The following is a 20881-nucleotide window of genomic DNA, read 5'->3' on the forward strand; positions in this document are numbered from 1 at the left end:
TTGTATATCTCTTGATCTTCCTGTAAGTTTAAATATAGAGTCAACATCTTTGGTGGGACAGGGAGCTAAGTCTTCAGTTTCCTGCTCATTTCAGCTCTGAATATTGTGCGCTGGGTGTATAACTTTGCAATAGCATGTAGAAGTCTGTATTCTCCTTCAAGAGTGACTTAGCTATCCCAACACCACACGAGGCTTCCCGATTCATGACAAGCTTGTGAAATATTCAAATCTAGAACTGACTACATATCAACTCATTAGTGAACTGTAGCTCATTTTCATTATATCAGGGATACCATGCAAATATTTCATGTAAGACTCAGATATCTGCATCTGCGGTTATTGTATCCAACCTCTTAAACTCTCTTGTTGGCAGTAATACTCAAAGACAATGACTTTTGTGATGAAAGGTGGATAATTTACACATACTAATATCATTTTTGAAAGGTGAATTTTAGCAGAGAGACAGATGATTGTGCCTCATTCCACAGTGCAAGTTCCAAGCTAATTATGAATCAAGACCCTAACTCCTAAAAACAAGAGCAATTCAATTTTTATATAGTATTGGATAAAATTGGATAACTGACAAATTAAAACTTCAGAACGATTATCTAATGTCACAAACTAACTAATTGAACATAAGCAAAGTTTCACAAACCAAAAGGATAGATTGGAAAGTGTTTAGTGTAGCTGATATTATGATATTGGACTAGATTTTGTGATCACTGCAAATTAACATCCATAAACTAGCTAAGTATATATTTTGCACTTAATGATTCAAGACAGGACAGATTTCTGATTTGTCAAGGAATTACTTTGGAAACAGGGCACTGTTTTATTGGTCTTTTGAGAATACATTTTTTGCTTTCATTCACTGAGAGCATTAACCTGACCCATGAAACAGCTATATTCTGTTAGCTTATTGGATGTTGTTACAGATTATTTTTACTAGTTTTATGTAGCCCATAAATAGCATATCAAATCTTATCAGCCAATTTCCCATCAGTTAACTCTCAATCAGTAGTAAATTGATAGAAGAACACATCAATAGTGTTCTGGCCCATCACTTGCACAACAAAAGCATGCTCATCAATGTTCCATTCATCTCCATTCCTCATTACAGCCTTGGTTCATACATAGACAAAAAAAAAGCAGAAATCAAGAAGTGGGGTAAGACTTACTACCCTTGACAGCAAAGCAGTATTTAACTGAGTTTGTCATCGAGGAACCATAACTCTTAACAAAATTAAAGTAAATAGAATGCAACAGGAAAGTTCTCTGCCTGTCAGAGTCACATATAGCATGTAGCTGGTTATGGTTATTGAAGACTAATCAGTCCAGTCCCAGGGTATCATGGCAGGAATTCCTCAGAGCAGTGCCTATGCTTTAAACATTTTCATCTGCCTTACCTTCCCTCCATCACAATATCAGAATTTGTGATCTTGCTAACAATTGCAAATGGTTTACAACCGTTCACAACACAACCCCTCAGATTCTAAAGCAATACATTCTTGCATGCAGAGACATGGACAAGATTCAGCTTGGGCTTGTCAGTGACAAGTAACATTTATGCCAGACAATGACCAACTCCAACAAAACAGAATGTAACTACTGCCTTTGATGTTCATCAGTTTTACTGTTGCTGATTCCACTACTGAGAGAAGCATTGGTAAAATAGTAATGTCACTATATTAGTAACCCAAGGCCCAGACTAATGGTCTAGGGATGTAGATTTAAATCTCACTATGGTAAGAGTGCTTAATGTATTCACATTTCTTAATTCCAAAAGCAGAAACTCTAATTTAGTGCTCAAAGTTTGAACAATATGCAATTTAAATGCTATTTTATTCATTTTTCATTTCCTATTAATCCATTTGCTTCAGGTCTCATATTCTTTCTTGCATCACTGAGAATTTTCTTTTGATCTCTCAATAGGAGACACCTGCAATGTGTTTTCTGTGACCTGTTTACTCTTCTGGTAGAAGAATTCTTCATGACTCTTGTCCTTGGTAAATTGTATTGCCAGATACCCTTCAATATAATTCTCCATGCCTCAAAGTTACTTTAATCTTTCAGTTCAGCAGCAATGATCTGAGAAAAGATAAAATTGTTTAATTCCCAATTGGTGTCATTTAATTTATGCAATTTTCTGTTATTCTGTTGGAGTCAAAGATCTGTTACCATTGGTTGGAACACCAGCATTTAGGTTGATATGAATTTAATTTTCAATCAGCTTGCAAACTAAATCAAAACAAATTGATTTCCTATCTGTTGACACAGCAAATGGGTTTGGTTTCTTATGAACTGCTCAACTATGTTACAACATGAATCTGTGCCTTTGGCAGAGAATGGGGAAGAGTACTGGTAAGACAAAGTTGTGAGGGGGAAAGAATAATTTGCGAGACCACAGTTATAGACAAATTTATTTGTAAAAGTGACCATTATGGTGTCTATAATGTATGTGTGCAATTTTTGTGCTGAACTACTGAACAAAAGAGATAAGTAAAGCTTCAATCCACAATCTGACCATTTACACTTTATTGCCATCAATCCTTTACAACAGGCAGTAACTAAGAAAACAGCACTTTGGTATTAAGTTTTCTAAGAATATGGAATGCTACTGCAGGTGAAATTACATTGTTTTAGTAAAATAATTACTGTAGAATGCAATACCAGATACATCATTTTTATCATGCCACTACAAAGTTTCATGCAATAAGCCATGACTGGGTCAAAGCCATTTGTGTAAAATAGTTGAGAAATTCTATTATGAAAAAATGTAAATATTTCCCAATTTTGCTTTGACAATCATGAATAATGTGCAATTGTTTTAATGTGGATCTTTGACTTGTCCACTACTTACATAAAGTATGCAACTATATAACATACATTGCATTATACATCACAACCAATTAAATATATTAAAAATGTATTTTGTAAAAAATTGCAAAATTGATAGTTGAAACCTTGGAATGTAAAAGTAAAGCTTTAATATTAGCAAATTTATTTGTCATTTTTAACACCTTAATTCTGTTGCTGTGCAAGCAAGCAGAGCACTAAGTAAAATTTGTTATTTCCTTCCTGGTAGGTTTTGAAGACTGACGTTGTAACCAACACCATTTTGTTGCGGTAACAATTTGCCATGTGACTCCGCTTCCTGTGACTCAGATTCCTTCAGTTAAGCAGAACATCTCTAATTTATATCCTTTTCTTATTTTCATCCTCAGAAAAAAAATGTTACGAAGAAAACCATCCAATGCATCAGAAAAGGAACAAAATCGAAAACCAAAGGTAAGGCTTTTAATTGACTAGCATTTATGGTGACTTTAATTATAATCAACTGAAGGCATTTTACAATTAGAGGATGAGCTATGTGGTGTCGCAAGACCACGCTTTGGGCAATCTTTTAGTCACACCACACAACAACTCTGTACATCACAGATGTTAACAGTGTTTCAACAGTAAAGTTGTAACAAATTCTGATTAGTTGGAGTTATTCATTCACAGTTCAGAGTGGTATGTATACATTGCCCAGTACAAAGATCAGTTTCACATTTTGATGCATAGTAACTCAAGTATGCATTACAAATTGGCTGTTTAGCCATTAGACAAACAATTAATGAATAGTCCTCCGTATAGGATATTTTCTGACTTAAGTTAAACCTGTATCAATGTTATTATAGAATTAAGTATTACAAGATACAATTTTACACATTAACTCTGCAGAAAGAACTATTTTCTACTTAAGGCACTCAGTGTCAGAAGCAGTCCGATGTCTAATCCTTTGTATCTCGAATCATGCAACAGTGTAATTTTCCTAAACGTAAAATACTCTCAAGTGCTAGCCTACATTATAAGTTATGGCTGCTGGGTTGAAACTATAACCTTCTGAGTCAGAGATCAGTATCACTGATAATTACAAAGGAAAATAATTTCATATATGAAAATCTTTCACATTAACTGAGTTCTGAATTCAAATTTTGTTTAAACAGGATGGCTCTTGTTACTGAGTTATACATTTTGAAATGAGGTGTTACACCAAGTAGAAACCACTGCTGCAGGCTTTCAAAAATAAGCAACAAATCATCTTTTAACCTTCCTGACTCAATATTAATTTATGATTTAAGATTGATAACTCCCTGTAAAGTATATGAGAAACACCTGGATATTAAAGACCAAAAGTTTGTATTTATCTAGTATCTTTTAAAGCCAATGTTTGTCTCAAAGCACTTTACAACCAATGAGGTGCTGAAATGTAGTCACTTGTTGTAATGTAGGAAATGCAGCAGCCAAGTTACAGATTGTTAGCTCCAACAAACAGGAATGTGTCATGACCAGATAATATGTTTTTGTGATGGTGACTGAGGAATAACACCGGGGAAAACTCCCCTGGTGTTCTTGGAAATAATGCGAGGGGATCTTTTATATCCACCGGAGGGAGCAGGACCTTGGTTTAGTCATATTCAAAAGGCAGAACCTCCAACAAAGTAATAACCTCTCAGCTTCTTGTTTTGAATACTCAAGCAAATTACTGAGAGAAGGGCTGTGGAACTTTAGTTAAATATGCAAAACAGGGCCTGATGACATCACTGGGACCTATACTCAGAGGCCTTCTCATTTCTTGAGAAGTTAAGGCTGCTAGAAGAAAGATTGTGATTCAGAAAGTAGATAAGTTTTAATTTTAATTTTTGATTTTCTTGTGGGCCAAGAATAAGCAGTACAACTCTAATCTTCACCAGAAAATCTTAGCCTCCCTTACCCTGAGGTTTCACAGAAAGTGTATAAAACCATTTTGCAGTGGGAGGCTGTGCAGTAAAATGGTTAATTTCTGCAGGAAGTCTCTGTACCAGCCATTGTAATGTTTGTGTTGTAATGTTTGTGGATGATCCATAGTGTTCCTGACGAAAAATGTGTACATTTAGGACACTTTTTGAGGCTTTACACATACCTCCATGAAAATTGTGGTAGATGATCAAGAGAAATAACTTAGATATACATACCCTAAGTCTCAAATTTCACACTTACTGAGGAGAACTAACTGTAATAGCTTTGATAAAATTAAAGAGATTCCATAAAGCTTATCAAAGAGAAAAAAGTTTAAATGTGAGTAAGGAAAAACAATAGATGATTGTGGTGACCAGGAAAGTTGAGGTGGCCCAGAGTCTATTCACTGACACCCATGAGAAGGCTGCTGACAGCAGTGAACTTTCTGAAACGGAGTATTGCCAAGGTTTCATTGATGAGAAGAGGGGAAATAGAGGGAGCGCTACAGAGGCATGGATTTGCCCTGATGTGGCCCTGCTTCCCCTTGGCCACATTAGGAGAGTTTTTTTTTAAACTTTCCTCAGATGACCAATGCCTTCTCCTGGTGAAAGTGTCACTAGACTACCATACACATGATTATGAATAGACCTAGTTTGAACATATTATAGGACCCCCACTAGAGATTAGCACAGACTTCATCTGCAGCCAAAACTAATGACATTAAAATGAAAAATCAGTGGGAATAGAGTGGGAACTTAAACAGCTCCATTTTAACACAGCTCCCGGTATATTTCTGCTGTCTGGGGAGTGTTAATTTCCATTCGAGTTGTTCTGTATTCTGTATAGGATTGTGAGATCTTATAATTTCATAGTTGTATTATGTATATTAAAATCATAGTTTAAATAAAAAGTCCCCATAAATCTGCCTCTTGTCAATTTCCAGAGAGTGATTTGGTTTCATAGCAGCCATCTTCTAATTCACAGATACCTGTTCCTGATTTACTCTTAACCATCTCATCCTTGAAATTATGCTATGGAATTATGAAACCATTCAATTAATGAAGATAAACAAAATTAACTTCACGAAAAGGTTTCCAACATTTGGAGACTATTTTCCTTTCTTCATAAAAGTTCCAAGTTACTTTTGCAAAGTGACAGCATAAAACCAATTTTACAAATGCACAATACAGTGTGGAATATCAGAAACTTGGAATATGTGGTCAGTACTTCACAACATGCTGTCCACAAGGGTGAATTTTTCTGGTATTAATGCCATTGGACATTTTGTGTTCTCTTTACTTCCCAACCTACATATGAGATACACATTAGATAATGACAGATAATGGATTGCTGTGAGTTGTCATAATAGTCTGAATGAAGAGAATCTCACCTAATCAGTCAGTCAACTGGGTTCAAATTCACATCAGAGAATAGTAAGACATTTTTTTCTATTTCATTCCTAATTCAACCCTTGTTTGGATGAGACCAGTAATCTCATTGAGAGATCACAAGAAGAGTGAATTACATTTGCCAAAAAAATGCCGTCTCACTTTAGGATATTTTCATTTTCTTCGACTAATCTGGATTGGAACCCTTCTTCCTCTGGAAGCTGGTAGACAAGCAGCTGTGCAATGAGAGCGTAACCTCCTGTTCAGACATTGTGTGCATTGGAGATCAACCCCCAACCCATAAGTATATTCTTTCGTTCCCTGACATTCCCAGTCTCCATCCCCCCTGACCAGGGTTTACCAACCTCACCCCAGAAAGAGACCATATTTACCTTTGAATCTGCGTTATATCACTGCCTCCTCTTACAGTACCCACTGGTTGCCACCACTCCTGCTGGTGCAGATGAACAAGAGAGTTTCCAGCCGTCAGTTTGGTCAGCTGATCTCAGAAGTGTGGCTTCCTCTTAGAAAAGACTTGAAGAGGACAGTAAACCTGCCTCAAATCAATTAAAGATACAACATTTGTTAAAAGGCTTCAGGGTCAGCAAAGCAGAGACTGGCACACCACTAACTTTTATGTGGGGGTGTCAAGGACATACACCCAGTGTAAAATTCAACCTTAAAAGTTCTGTTTGCCTTGGACTGTCTAGAAGTTCTTTGTGTTGTCCATCCATTTCATTAAGAAGTACCTCAGCAAATCAATCCAAGATTTTCCCTTTAGAATCTCAATCTGTGCTTCATTATTCTAAAAGTTATGTTGAAGTAGTTTTCAGATTTGTATTTTCTGTACCATTTACCATTGTCCATTCCAAGTTGCATGGGTGCCTGTCTGCGCAACAGTCAGGAATTGATTGCTATACAAGAAACAACCAGTGCACGAGCAACATTCTCTTTAAGATGCACGCATATGTGGCTCTGCTTCAGTATTAAAAGGACCATACAGTGCAAAAAGTTAGTTGCACACAGCCAACAGAATTTGAAGGAAAATTGCCACATACTGCTTTGTATGAACAACTTCCTGATTCTCAACCACATGCTGCACCTGTAACATATTGGTGGCATCATCCAAAATGCAGCACTACTTTCCATATATACACTCACAGTCTCTGGTTCTACCTCACTTGATTCCTCCCCACTCCCCACCCCCACCACTACCAGCACACACATACACAGTCTCTCTCTCTTAAGCTGTAGATTGTTTGTCCAACATCTATTGAAGGTTGTGTTAAAATTTCCTCCAATTAAATGTCAAAAGACACTGTAGTCTTCAGTTCTCAAACTTTGTTCCTTCACTATTTATTCCAACATTCTTTCTGCTAACTCGCTGAAGTTGAACCAGACTGTTTGAAATATTTGCAATTGACATCACAGGAAGTTTCCTACCACTACTGAAATCCTCATCCATCCTTTTGTTACCTCTGGACTTGACATCTGGCTGACCTCCATTGACCTTGGCAAACTTGAGGTTACTCAAACCTCTGCTGTCCATATTTGAACTCTTACCAAATCATACACTCACACAGCACCACCTTGATTTTAAAGCTCTAATTCTTATTTTCAAATCCAGCCTCAGCCCTCCATGTCTCTGTGATCTACTCCTGCCTTACAGCACCACTGCTGCAGCTACTAGCCCCATCCCCATTTTCAATGTCACCGCTGATTCTCAATGCTTCATAAATTCTGACCTTTTGAGCATTCCTAAATCTATTCACCTTACCTTTGGTGGTTGAGGAAGAAAATAAAAGCATTCTATTTATTTCTCTCCGCTTTTCCCTTTTGGTCACCTTTTAAAAGGAATGCTGCAACTTCAGTCAACTGCAGCCCTCTAAACTCAGCCTACACTTCCCTGGATGCAAATCTTTGGATTGAGTCAAAAATCACAAATTAATGTCCATATCTTTGAGTTTTCAATCATTCTTAAATCATTTCTTCCTGTGTGTGTGTGTTCTCTCCCCTTTTCCTAACACTGACTCTTTGCCTATGATTTGCTTTTTAAGATGCTAGGTAACCCAAAGCTTCAGTCAAGTTTTTGATCCTAATATCTCCTTGTGTGGTTTGGGATCAGATTTTGTTCAATAATTGGGGAGTGATTAAACCAATTTGGCAGGTGGGTTGCAACCAGGAAGATTACCAAGGGGCATGGAATACCAGAAGAAATAGATAACTGAAGAACAGGCAATGGTAAATTATTAGGTTGGTTCAGAGTCAGGGTATCAATATAAGTAATGTTTGAATTAGGATTAACATGCATCTTATGTGAATGTGCAAAATGTGGCAAATAAGATTGGTGAGTTGCAGGTACAGATTGCTGAGTGTAAAGTGGCAATAACAGTGTCCTGACTCTCAAAAGGGCAACAAAAACAGAAATCGCTGGAGAAACTCAGCAGGTCTAGCAGCATCTGTGGAGAGAAAGCAAACTTCACATTTCAAGTTCTGTAAGCCTTCTTCAGAACATAGAGTCACAGATTTAAAATATTAACTCTGCTTTCTGTCTATGGATGCTGCCAAATTGCTGAGTTTCTCCTGAAATTTCTGTTTTTGTTTCATGATTCCTGCATAAGGGCAGACTGAGTATCAATATTCCTGGACTGAAGTTGTTCAGGAAAGATAGAAAACGAAGGAACAGGGAAGGAGTCGGCAGGAGTGATGAAGGAGAGATTGCAATGCTAGCCTAGGGGAATCAAGGATTGAATTGTTAGCTAGAACTAAGGAACAAAAATGTGCAATTCCATTCCTCGGTGTGGTGTATGGTTATCAACTCACGGAAAGGAAATTACAAAGTGCAACTAGTACAAGGACATTACACAAAGGTGCAAGAATTATAGAGTATGTGTAACGAGGTAATTTACTTATATGAATGTAGACCAGGACAATAATAATGTAAACGCAGAGAGAGACAAGCATTCTTATTGTGCACCCAAAAGAATTCAGGACTTTTCACACATTCAGGAATTAGTGATGTTTTTAATAGCTCCGTTGGTTTCACCATCAGCAGTGACTCTATAACTTTCTCTCACTGAAAAGAAACTAATAGAATTTTATTACTTAGACACTTCAGTTTGTTCACAATTATTTCATTTGCACAGGTCTGCAGATATCAGAGGAACAGGAAAGCTGATGTTTCGGGTTGGGTCAGCTTTCCTGCACCTCTAATGCTGCCTGGCTTGCTGTGTTCCTCCAGCTCCACACTGCGTTATCTCCAACTCCAGCATCGGCAGTTCTTACTATCTCTGCAGATATCAGTGTATGGTTTTTGGTTTCTATTTAAACAATATGATTAGGTGCAGTAGTACGTGTGCATATATATATTAGCTGCAGGATACATTCTGTATTGACCACAACATGTAGCGTTAACATTTCTATTGTGAAAAATAAAGGAGAATTTAATGTTTATTTTTAATGCAATTCAATATCTACAAATGATTTATGTTTACCTTTGAAAGTTGCCCATCAAGAGATGCTGTTACCCTGAACGCTTAATACATTTGATTTACCACATTATTTTACACAAAACAATCTGACAGAAGACTGAGGGAAAAAGGAGGAAATCCTAATAACCAATTAGTTTTAGTACCATGAGTTTTAGTACCAACACAAATGATTTGTATTTGCATTGTGTTCAGAGAAGGAGACAAAAGAGAGATTGTTTGTTTGAAATTGGTTGGCAGGTGAAGGGATGCAGAAGACAGGAGAACAGGTATGTCAGCTTCTGCAGTTGCCCAACAGGTTGGAAGTTCTCTTTGTTTGGATGAGAACACAGTTGTGGAATGGATGTGCTGAACAAACGTGGTAATGTGATACAGGAAGCCATATAATTGGGAGAGTCAGAGGTAGTAGTAGTAAGGGACAGCATAGTCAGGGAATTGACACTTCACTGCAACAACGTCCAGCCAGCTGTGTTGTCTGGCTGGTGCCAGAATTCAGGATACCTGCTCTCGACTGGAGAACAACTTGCAGTGGGAGGGCGAGAATCTAGTTGTTGTGGTGCATGTAGGCACCAATGACAGAGGTGGAACTAGGAAAGAGGGTCTATGCAGCCAGTATGAGGAGTTGGGCAGCAAATTATGAAGCATAGCCTCAAAGGTAATAATCTTGAGATTACTACCTGAGCCATATGCAACATGGCATAGGGTAAACAAGGTTAGAGATATGAATGCCTGGCTGAAAGACTAGTCTGGGAGAAGTGGGTGCTAGTTCATGGGGCACTGGCACCAATACTGGGGAAAGTGAGATCTGTACCGTTGGGAGCATCTATATCTGAACCGTACTTGCGAACAGTATAACTTGAGAAGTAAATTTTAAACAAAAAAGTGGGTGCAAGGGCCAAAATTTGGGAAGTTGTAATGAATCAATATGTTGGGAAAAGGCAACAGAGGAATGAATTAATGAGGGAAATATAAACAGACAATGACAAGAAAGGACAGAGAATATCCATCTAAAAGCAAGTCAGCAAATAAACCTAGAGGTGACACAAAAATATATTCACAAAACTTAAGGCACTGTATTTGAATGCATTCAAATGTGCCTTAGCATTGAAACAAAACAGATGAACTAGTAGTATAAATTGAGATAAATAAGTATGATCTAATGGCATGAGACATGGCTGCAGGATCACTGAGATTGGGACCTGAATATTAAAGGGTTTGTGACATTTCGGAAGCACAGGAAGCTTGGAAACAGTAGAAGAATGATTCTATTAATTAAAGACTATATTACCGCAATAAAGAGGGATGACCTAAATTGATGAAACCAAGATAGAGAAGCAATCTGGGTAGAAATGAGGAATAATAAAGGCAAGAGGTCACCTGTGGGAGTTGCATCCTAATAGTATTCACATGATTGAACATGGTATCAAGGGAGAAATAACAGGGCTTGTCAAAAGGGTACTGCTATTATCATGGGGGATTTTAACTGACATGTAGACTGGCAAAAATCAGATGGGAAAAAGTAGTTCAAATTAGGAATCCATTGAATGTTTTCAGGACAGTTTCTTAGGCCAGCATGTTATGGCACCAAACAGAGCCCAAGCTATACTACACCTGGTTTTGACCAACAAGACAGGATTAATTACTGACCTCATACTAAAGCATCCCTAGGTAGAAGGTGACCAAGTCACCAAGTTGTGTGTCATATACAGATATGTGGTTGTAGTTTTATGCCTAAATTGTTTCTGAAATTTGGCTGCTATGAAGAAGCATTCTGAGGTTTGCTCTTCCTGTAAACGTATACAGAAATAAATAAATACCCACTAAACTTAGCCTAAAGATCCACCTGTATAATATACTATCTGTCTAGACTGAGCACCAAATGGCAGTCGTCTTTGTTGTTTACTTTGCACATTGTTAATTTCCTACCTCAGAATTAGCCACAGAACCATGTCAACAATGAGAAGTCTTTCAGGCGGGAAGGGGAATAAAATTTTAAAACAGAGATATTTTCAGCATAGAGTGCTTCTACACCTCATATCAGCGCAAGGTTTCTCTCAAAATCGCATTCTAGTCCAATCTTGGCCTCATCTAGAAGAAGTGCTGTTTCACACTTGAGAGCAGAGCTCTTTCCTTTGTGATATTGCTACAGCACTGTCGATGAGATTGGAAGGTGACATTAACCTGTTCTGTACTATGGGAACTTTCTCTTCAAGACAAAAACTTAAAATTTGTGTGTTTTATCTAAAAAGAGCTGGACAAGGTAGCTATTTATCAATATTGAAATATTTGCTCTGAGGTTCTTGCACAAGTAATGTACATTATTGGTATGAGTAAAAAGCCTCTACACTCATACTTGCTCATGATTCATATGCAAAAATACCACTGCTTCAACTGCCAGAACTGTGCAACCCTGCAAGCAACAAACACTTGCTTTTCTCAATTCAAGTCACAATAAAGGAAGTAAAGCAAATCAAGAATCTGTTAGACCATAGCCAACTATCAAGAAAACAAGCTTCTATATTGATTGCATTTTATTCAAATTTATATCATTGTAAGTTAAAGAAATTATGAAGCAGTTTCTGTGAAAATTGAAAATAGGGCGTCTGACAGGAAGTGGTTAAACTCTTCATCAGACGATTGTGCTTCTGCCTGTAAACTCCTTTGCTAAACTGAAGTGTGGATCAAAGCACTGTGAGTTACTTTTGCATAAATAAAAACTTGCACATATATTTAAACAAAATGTTTCCAAATGTCTGTACTGGAATTTATTTTCAGACCAATAAAGATTAATTTCTAGGTTCAACTAAGGTTGTCTAAATGCCAATTTGAGGAGAATTGTGTTTTGTGCAAATCATTTGAATTGAAATATAGAACAAACTGGAGAAACAGAAATCGCACGTATATGTAATCGCACTTCTCAAGCTATGTGTGTTCAAAATTAGAACTCAATTCACTGCTTGTGCAAAATCAGGCTTCTCTGAGAAAACAGTAGATCAGTTTATTAAGCAGCTTCTTTAACACAAATATGTTCCAGTTAAACCAAGATAATAAGGAGTTATAATGTCTGTAATTGTTCATAGAGACATTTTCCAACATTAGGTGGGCTGTGGGTGAGAAGACATCAAAGTAGAGACGAAAGTAGAAATGGAAATCAAATCCTCAATGAGGGAACGTATAACAAAGGGCAAGTCAAACTACCATTCTCACAAGTGGAATAAACCCAGCTTTGGGCAGAAGTACTGAAGTAGATGTCCTGCACAGCCTCTTAGTTATGACACAAAGTATTGCACAAAAAACGTAAGAGATGAAAATGAAATCTGTCATTTTTTTAAGTTGTTTTTCCAACCACTAGTTTGCGTACTGGGACATTATATGACAATTTAATAGGGACATTAACAGGCCATAATACTACTGCCTGGTTAAGGCAGTCACCTTTTCCATCACTTGATGTCTTGCTTGATCACGGAGAGTTACCAACATTTGACACTTGAGGCTGTTGGGAAGGATGAATTGCTTCATCCCCTCACCTTGTCATGAACCAGCCGATGGAGGAAACCATTTTCCCCCTTGACCCTCTTCCTGCAACTCAGCAGTTTCAGTGTCTGTTTGGACAGTCACCAGATGGTACTGGGTGGATGGGTGTTGGGCCTTCCATAATGTAGCTGATACAGACATAAATCAGTTGAGATAAATGGTAATGGTGAAACTACACCTTGCTTTACCTGTCTGAATATATTTTGAATCTCACTCATAAGTGTATTGGTGCAGTTCACCGAATCAACGTCTGAATGTCGTAGGGAATCAGGAACACTGCTGCCTTCCACTGTAGCATCAAGAGAATGCATATGGGGAGCCTTTGTCCGGGTTTTCCTAAATGTCCAATTCCCTCTGCTGCTACATGAACATCCAGTCATCCTGAAGCAGTTTCAGCCTCCCTCAGGGATCTTGTCAGTTTTGACTCCTGCATCATCCATCTCAGCCTGGCATCTTTCAAACTCATCCACCATGACTTGATGCTGTGCTTTGGAATTTTGCCAACTATGTCAGGAATGTAATAAATGATTTGAACACACGAATGACCCAAATATCATGAAGCAGGGATTCTTTATTCTTTATTTATCAGACTTCAACGTGTCCACCCTGAAGCAGAAGTATGTCGCGTGACATGTCTTTAGCTACCCAGATTTCCAGCACTCTTTCAAACTGGAAACCAACAATCTGGGTAGCTAAAGACATGTAACGCAACGTACTTCTGCTTCAGGGTGGACACGTTGAAGTCTGATTTCCTGTGATGCTCAATGATGTATGATGCCTCATAAACCCTTTCCTAACCAGTGTAAATTGTAGAGTGGGGTGAGCACTTGTCCATAGCCTTGAACAACCCACTAAACCAGGACTCCATACAGTTCCCTTCCCATCTTAGGTTCAGACCACTCCTCCACATTTTGGGTTTTCTCATCATCAGGAGTAATGCTCCCTTTAGTATCAAAGTGTCCAAGATACTGTACTTTTATCTGAAAAAGTTGACACTTCTCTGGTTTGACTTCCATGTTCAGCTGAGTCAAGCATGCTAAGGTGGTGTCTAGTCTTGCAAGTGTCTCCTCGAATGATGAGTTGAAAATGAGTAATATACAGATACACAATGAGGGACTGAAAATTAAGGTGCCAAAAGGTTTGTCCACCTCACGCAAGAAGGTGATGGAACATTGCAGATCCCAAATTGCATTCTTCTCTATTGTGAAGTCCCCAGTGCTTATTCAAAATGCATCTTTTCAATATCTTGTTCAGAGTTTAGTAGCTGGTTGTAACCATAGGCTGAATCAAGACTACCGAAATACTTTGTGCCTTTGAGAACTTGCAATGCTTTCTCAATCCTAGGCAGGGGGTAAACAACGTATGGACGTTCGCATCGAGTTCCTGGTAATTGTAACAGATACTGAGATTTACAACTTCCCCCCTCACAAGGACTGTGGGGGAGGTATAGATGACTGTCAGATGTCACTTCACTCCAAAGAATTCTGCAGGTAGTCCTGGACCTCATTCCAGCAATGCTGTGGGACCTGGCTAAAAGAAATCTTTACTGAATGGCCATCTGCAGTCACAATCCTGGGATTTACCAGGTCACATTACCCATTGTCATTATAGTCTTTACTGGAAGTTGTCTGTGCTTTGTGAGAGTACAAACAAGCTGCCTCCGCGGGGTCGCCTCCAAATTGCCAACATCCATCTTCGATATGAGATTCATGATGACTCTTCCAGTAAGGCCACTGTCAATGATAATGGCAAGTTTAAAGGACATCAATAGGCATTCTGAATGGAGGTAAACATCTTCGTCATTGACATTGATCATCTACTTGGATACTCTACCCTTTTCTCCCGGTGACAAGGGTCACTCCCAGTGTTACATCAAGTGGGAACTCTGCTACATGTGACATGTGACGCTGTAGCAAGGCCTGATGTTGATCAGTTGGGGGTGGCTGACATAAGCCTTTAAAAACAACCATGATGCAGGCAGGTAAAAGAACAGCCTGATCCCCAGCTACCTGAAAAGTTCAAGGGTCTTGTGCAGGCTTCAAAGTTCTTTGAACAACTGTACCTTTTCCCAAAATTTCCAATTAAGCTCTCCTACATGGATGTCAATCATGAATGCTACTTGCATACTTTAATCCCCTTTAGGGAAGGAAACTGCCATCCTTACCTGGTCTGGCCTGCATATGACACCAGACCCATCGCAATGTGGTTGACTCTTACTTGCTCTCTGGGCAATGAGGGATAGGCAATGAAAGCTGCCTTGGCAGTGCCACCCACATCCTGTGAAAGAATTAAAATAAACCTTATGTTGAAGCAACTGGACACCACCAACAGCTGTGTGTCCTCGATCCAATCTTCAATTGCTGATCATTGGGTGTTTCTGAACTTCGTGGAATCTGTTCAGCCTCCCACCCATCGGCAAATAGGATATCTGACCAGGAGCACTGCTGTCTTCCACTGTAGCATCAAGAGAATGCATATGGGGAGCCTTTGTCCGGGTTTTCCTTAAAGGTGCAATTCCCTCTGCTGCTACATGAACCTCCAGTCATCCTGAAGCAGTTTCAGCCTCCCTCAGGGATCTTATCAGTTTTGACTCCTCCATCATCCATCTCAGCCCGGCATCTTTCAAACTCATCTGCCATGACTTGATGCCTGTGCTTTGGAATCTTGCCAACTATGCCAGGAATGTAATAAGTGATTTGAACACACGAATGACCCAAATATCATGAAGCAGGGATTCTTTATTCCACTGGCATCAGATCATTGCAAACATGAAAAGAAATAAAGGTGAAACAAGAAAATGTTTATATAGAATGAAGCCTATGGTTTACATTGAATTAAGGAATCCTTTCTTCCCATGAGGCCTCCTTACCCCAACAACACCTTCCTTTTTCAGAGAAAATCCTTTTGAGTCTTCCAGCTGCCCTCCCTCACTGTTACCACTTGCTGCTTGAGGTGCTGGCACAACTTTTCATTCTCCCTTGCTCATTAGTGTCTTTTTGTGGAGGAAGTTTGTTGTCCTAACCTTCTCTATTACATGTGACTCCACAACCAAAGAATCACAGTTGACTCTTAACCACCTTCTGAGCAAGCTGCTCACTTGCGTCAAAACCGCTGCAAATCTAAAAAAGGACTGAAACTGGATGGACCACTCAGCATTGACCAAGACATTTGAAACAACAATGACAATGACAAACCCAGGCCTGTCAATCCTGCTAAAAACCCCTTACTAATGTCTCGGGGTTGTGCTAAGTTTGGGAGAGCTGACCCAAAGATGGTCATAGTCATAGCATAATGGATGTGAAATCATTCCTTAGACCTAATGACCTACACACCACCATTGCTAGTCCTGTCCCACTACAAGAGGTAGGAGCACAGTGGTATACAGTTGGGAGGGAATTGCCTTGAAAGTGTATAACATTGAATATATACTTCGCAAAGTATCATGGCATCAGATCAATCACCACCTGCTGCTGCAGGTTCTGTTACACACTGTAAAACTAATAACAATTAACTCCCTTGCTTCTCTTGACCTAAAGGGTATTTTTGAAAAATGACTTAAGAATTCAAATTTTATTGTACATATCAAATATTGTTTTACATCAAAAGGTGGAATGTTACAGGAATTTGAGCAAGATTTCCAGCAGAATCAGACAAGAAATCTGGTGAGCCCCTCTCAAAGTCAGGTGTAATCATTCCATCTTTGATGCTTTTCCCAAGCAGTGTGGCATGTTTCCTGTTAGGAAGCAGTAAGTTGCCAAAAAATATTGAGGGATTATTGCTTGTTAAACACCTTATTGACAGCAAAACTTGCCTCATTAATATTTAACTTTCTATCTTACCAAACTCACCCAAACAAGGTAGACATCAAGAAAACTCAACATGTATTCAAAGGAGGGTACCTGGCAGATTCAACTTGCCACTTGCGCTGAAGATCCACTGAGCACCACCAACTCAAGGCAAATTGCACGAGCACCTGACACATACATCCTGTGCCCATTGTTAGTGGCATCTGCTGTGCCAGCTTCAAAGAACCTTCATGGCACATATCTTATCCAGTTACAGAACACTACTGCACGTCAATGTTGCACAAATTGTGCTGCACCAATGACCATTAAAATACTGTTGCTGCAAGGACACTGTGTGCTCAGGAACACAAACCCAGATCAGGGACTGGACCAGGCTGCATTTCTGGGCTCATTGCTTGCTGTCCTAGCATGCACGCACTCTGAACCTTCCTAGATGTTCACAGCAGCCTTGCTTTGACTTTTTGCACTTTACCCCCTCAGCCAGCAATACCAGACTGATATTAGTTCTGTTTTGCCTTGTCATTCAATGCAGACACATTGGAAGAGATCTTGCCATAGGTTTCAGCAGGCCCCAGGCAATTCAAGGAGATTAGCCTTTGCTCAGAGGGTCCTGGCAGTGTAGGTCTAGAGCAGCCTCTAATTCCAGTCCAGCAATTTGGACACAGTAAGTCAACTATTCAGCATGGTCAGAGTCAGGATACTCTCCATGTAAAGGTGAGGAATTAAATGTCGGGCAACCATCACCCGTCTTTACTTTTTCTACACTATTGAGGTCTGCTTTCCTCCTGGCATGAGAGCGAAGCAGGTGTGAGCTGAAATGGAAGTGGTTAGCACAGCTTTAGCTTTTGGTGCGGGGGGGTGGAGATGACTCGAGTGGGTGAGTAGCCAGAGCAGAGAGCGCAGGGTTAATGCTCTCGGGGGTTGGGGTGGGTGACAGCAAGTGAAAGTGATAGAGCATGAGCCTTGGCGACAGATACAGTCGCAGAGATAGTGAGTGTGAAGTATTATGGAGAAGCTAATGGAGTGGAGAACATCATTGGCCTTTTTCCTACAGTGCTGGGCATTTCTCCAGCTAGCAGAGAATGTAATAACCAGGTTGGTAACCTCAGAGCAAGCTAGCACTGTCTGGAGTTGTAGCATCAATTGCTGGTCTTGGAGGAAAAGGAAGTCTCGTTTTTGCACGCCCCCTTCTATCAGGACCTCCAGGTCACTGCCTGCGGAACAGGGTGCCAATTTCCCCTTTGTGTGCCATGTCAGGGGCAAATGTCAAGAACTGTGCAGGGAAGGTTCAGACTGACTGCGTTTGTCGGGGTGCAGAGTGAGCTTTTAAAGATGATGTAGTCACAAGGCATGCCAGTCTTTTGACAAATATCTGCTGAGTGGTGAATTATTCTGGGAATGGCACATGGCAAGATACAGCTGGAATTGCACATCAGAAATGCCATACGGGTGTTGTAGGTAAAAAATAAGACAAGTTTGATATGGTGGAGCAAGAGGAATTGGAAGGCCTCGAGAAGCAAACACTTTAAAAGACTCAACGCAACTCAGACCTGGGGATGAATCTAAAGTTTTTTGGTTATGCTTCTGCTGCAAAGTACTCCCTGCATAAAAAGAAAGTATTACATTTATATTGTACCATTCATAGCCACTAGCCACATCATAAAATGCTCCTTGTATGTTCACCTAAACATGTAGACTGGACCTTGGTTCAATATCACATCTGATAGATGGCACACCTGACAGTGCAGCATTCCTTTAGCACTGAACTGTCAGTATCAATTTTTGTGCTCAAGGCCTAGAGTGAATTTAGAACCTATGACCTTTTGATGCAGAAGTGACAGTGCTACCAACGGAGCCACAATGACATGAATGTCATTGCAAAAAATGGAAATGAAAATTTGTGAAAAATACTAATAAGTATTCTTGTAGAGACACCCGTGTGAATTCACGCTTCTACTGGTAACTCTCTAGAGCCACAACCCAAAGTGACTTTCTGGGAATGAATTGGAAATCTGTATCTGGAACTAGTTTGGTGATGATCCAGCGATATCCAGTGACTAAACATTACTAATATTTCTCAGTTGAGGCAACAGATCAACATCCCATTCCAGCTCACTCTAAAACCTCTGCTGTCTGTCTTCTTACAGATAACTCCCTCATCTCTGACAGTTAACTGAAAATAGATTGGAAATGAAGCAGAACCTATTCAAACATTAACAAAGCCACGACCTGCTTTGTGAGCAATGTATTATTTCATGAGTTCTTTTATTTGCTGAAAATCTCCAGAAAGTTTCTTGATCACTCAGAATTAGGAAGACAGTAAACCTACTGGCACAATTAAGAAGGCATGTTTATGTATTCATCAAGATTGGCTTGTGAAATAGTTTGCTTTCAATAACATTTGTGATATGTTCAACTTCTTATTGCCCACCTGCACCCTTGCCACATCCCATTTGCTGCTCTGACCATTATCCCCTTATCAGGCAAAACCATTCTGATCCCCTTCTGGTTTGCATTCTATTCATTGCCCTCAATAAAATTACATTGATCCAAAACTCAGTTGTTCCCACCTTAAGACAAATTCCATGTTTTGACTGCCCTTGTCTTTGCCAAACGTTAATTGTTCCCAGCGTTCCAAATTCTTGAATTATTGCTAATATTCTCTTGTTTAAATCCATCATGGAGTTGTCCTCTTTATCTCAATAATCTTTTCCATATCCGCAGCAGCATTGCACATCCACCCCCATCTCCTGCTTTATGGGCAAGATAGCTCACGATGCTGTACAGCTGCTGCTCATGATGAAAGTAGCTGACCCGATCCTCTTTAAGGGCAGGAAACTGCAGGGTCTGCATGTTCTCGAGTGGTAGAGGAAAACCACTTCCTGGTAAAGCAAGAAGAGTGTCTTGGTGTTTACAGGATGTCATTTATTGCATCCTCGCATCTAGTTATAGGTTATATTGATATGATGGACAATGTTGCAGAAACTTTGAGGAGGACCATATGCTCGGTCTAACTCCTTTGAGATCCTGACCTGTTCTGCCACAACTCCATATGATATCATCTCCAAGGCTGGTTGCGGTGGCACACCTCAGAATTAACACTTTCAAACCCATATACAACAGCCACCACGCCCAAATTCTCTTTTCTCTGACTCCAGCTATTTGTATCCCTTCCTCCTTTTGCTCCACAATTGGATCCTGTATTTTCAGCTACCTAAACGCTATACTCTGGAATTCCCTCTCTAAAACTCTCTGCATCTTAATATCTACCTGCTGTGAATTTTTTAAAAATACTGGAGACCCCATTTGTTTTTTATTGATTCATGGAATGTAGGCATTGCTGGCTGGGCCAGCTGCCAATCCTTAGTTGCCCTCAAGAAGGTGGTGGAAAGTTGCTGCCTTAAACTACTGCAGTCCATTTGGCGAAGGTAGACCCACTTCCACATTCTTTTGACCAAACATTTATCTAAACGTCATGAATTTGGTCTGACTAATTTAAAGAAAGATGCCTAAGAAGCACAAAGTTAATTTTTCTATGCTAAACATGACAAATACGAATTGTCGTTCTCTAAAACTCAGCCAGGAGCTTTGCATGCATGAGACAAAAGAGGAAGTAGCAACTTTAGGGTTAAGATATACATGGTTGGGTGCTTCCTGTTAGCACCCCCACAAATTCTGTATTTTTATTTGCAGCTAACATTTTTTTTAAAGAACTGTCTCAAAATGTTTGCAGAATAACTTCTTACATTAGTCCAAAACAGAAAATATGAGTATGATTTACATGAAACCCAACACCTTTAAAACATGAGACAACAAGGTGCAGGGCTGGATGAACACAGCAGGCCAAGCAGCATCATAGGAGCAGAGAGGCTGACGTTTCGGGCCTAGACCCTTCATCAGAAAA

The 20881-nt window shown here is 39.5% G+C and overlaps 1 protein-coding gene across 1 annotated transcript in view; it reads left to right on the plus strand.

Moving 5' to 3' along the window:
* Nucleotides 1-3159: 3159 nt before the first annotated feature.
* sash3 (SAM and SH3 domain containing 3) overlaps nucleotides 3160-20881 on the plus strand; it is a 65593-nt gene continuing 47871 nt past the window's right edge. Inside the window, exon 1 of the mRNA XM_048605430.1 lies at nucleotides 3160-3288. Coding sequence (XP_048461387.1) covers nucleotides 3232-3288 — 57 coding nt within the window. The 5' untranslated portion in view covers nucleotides 3160-3231. The remainder of the gene's footprint in view (nucleotides 3289-20881) is intronic.

Source organism: Rhincodon typus, chromosome 14 (assembly GCF_021869965.1).
Source record: "Rhincodon typus isolate 14 chromosome 14, sRhiTyp1.1, whole genome shotgun sequence".
In the NCBI taxonomy this organism is placed as follows: Eukaryota; Metazoa; Chordata; class Chondrichthyes; order Orectolobiformes; family Rhincodontidae; genus Rhincodon; species Rhincodon typus.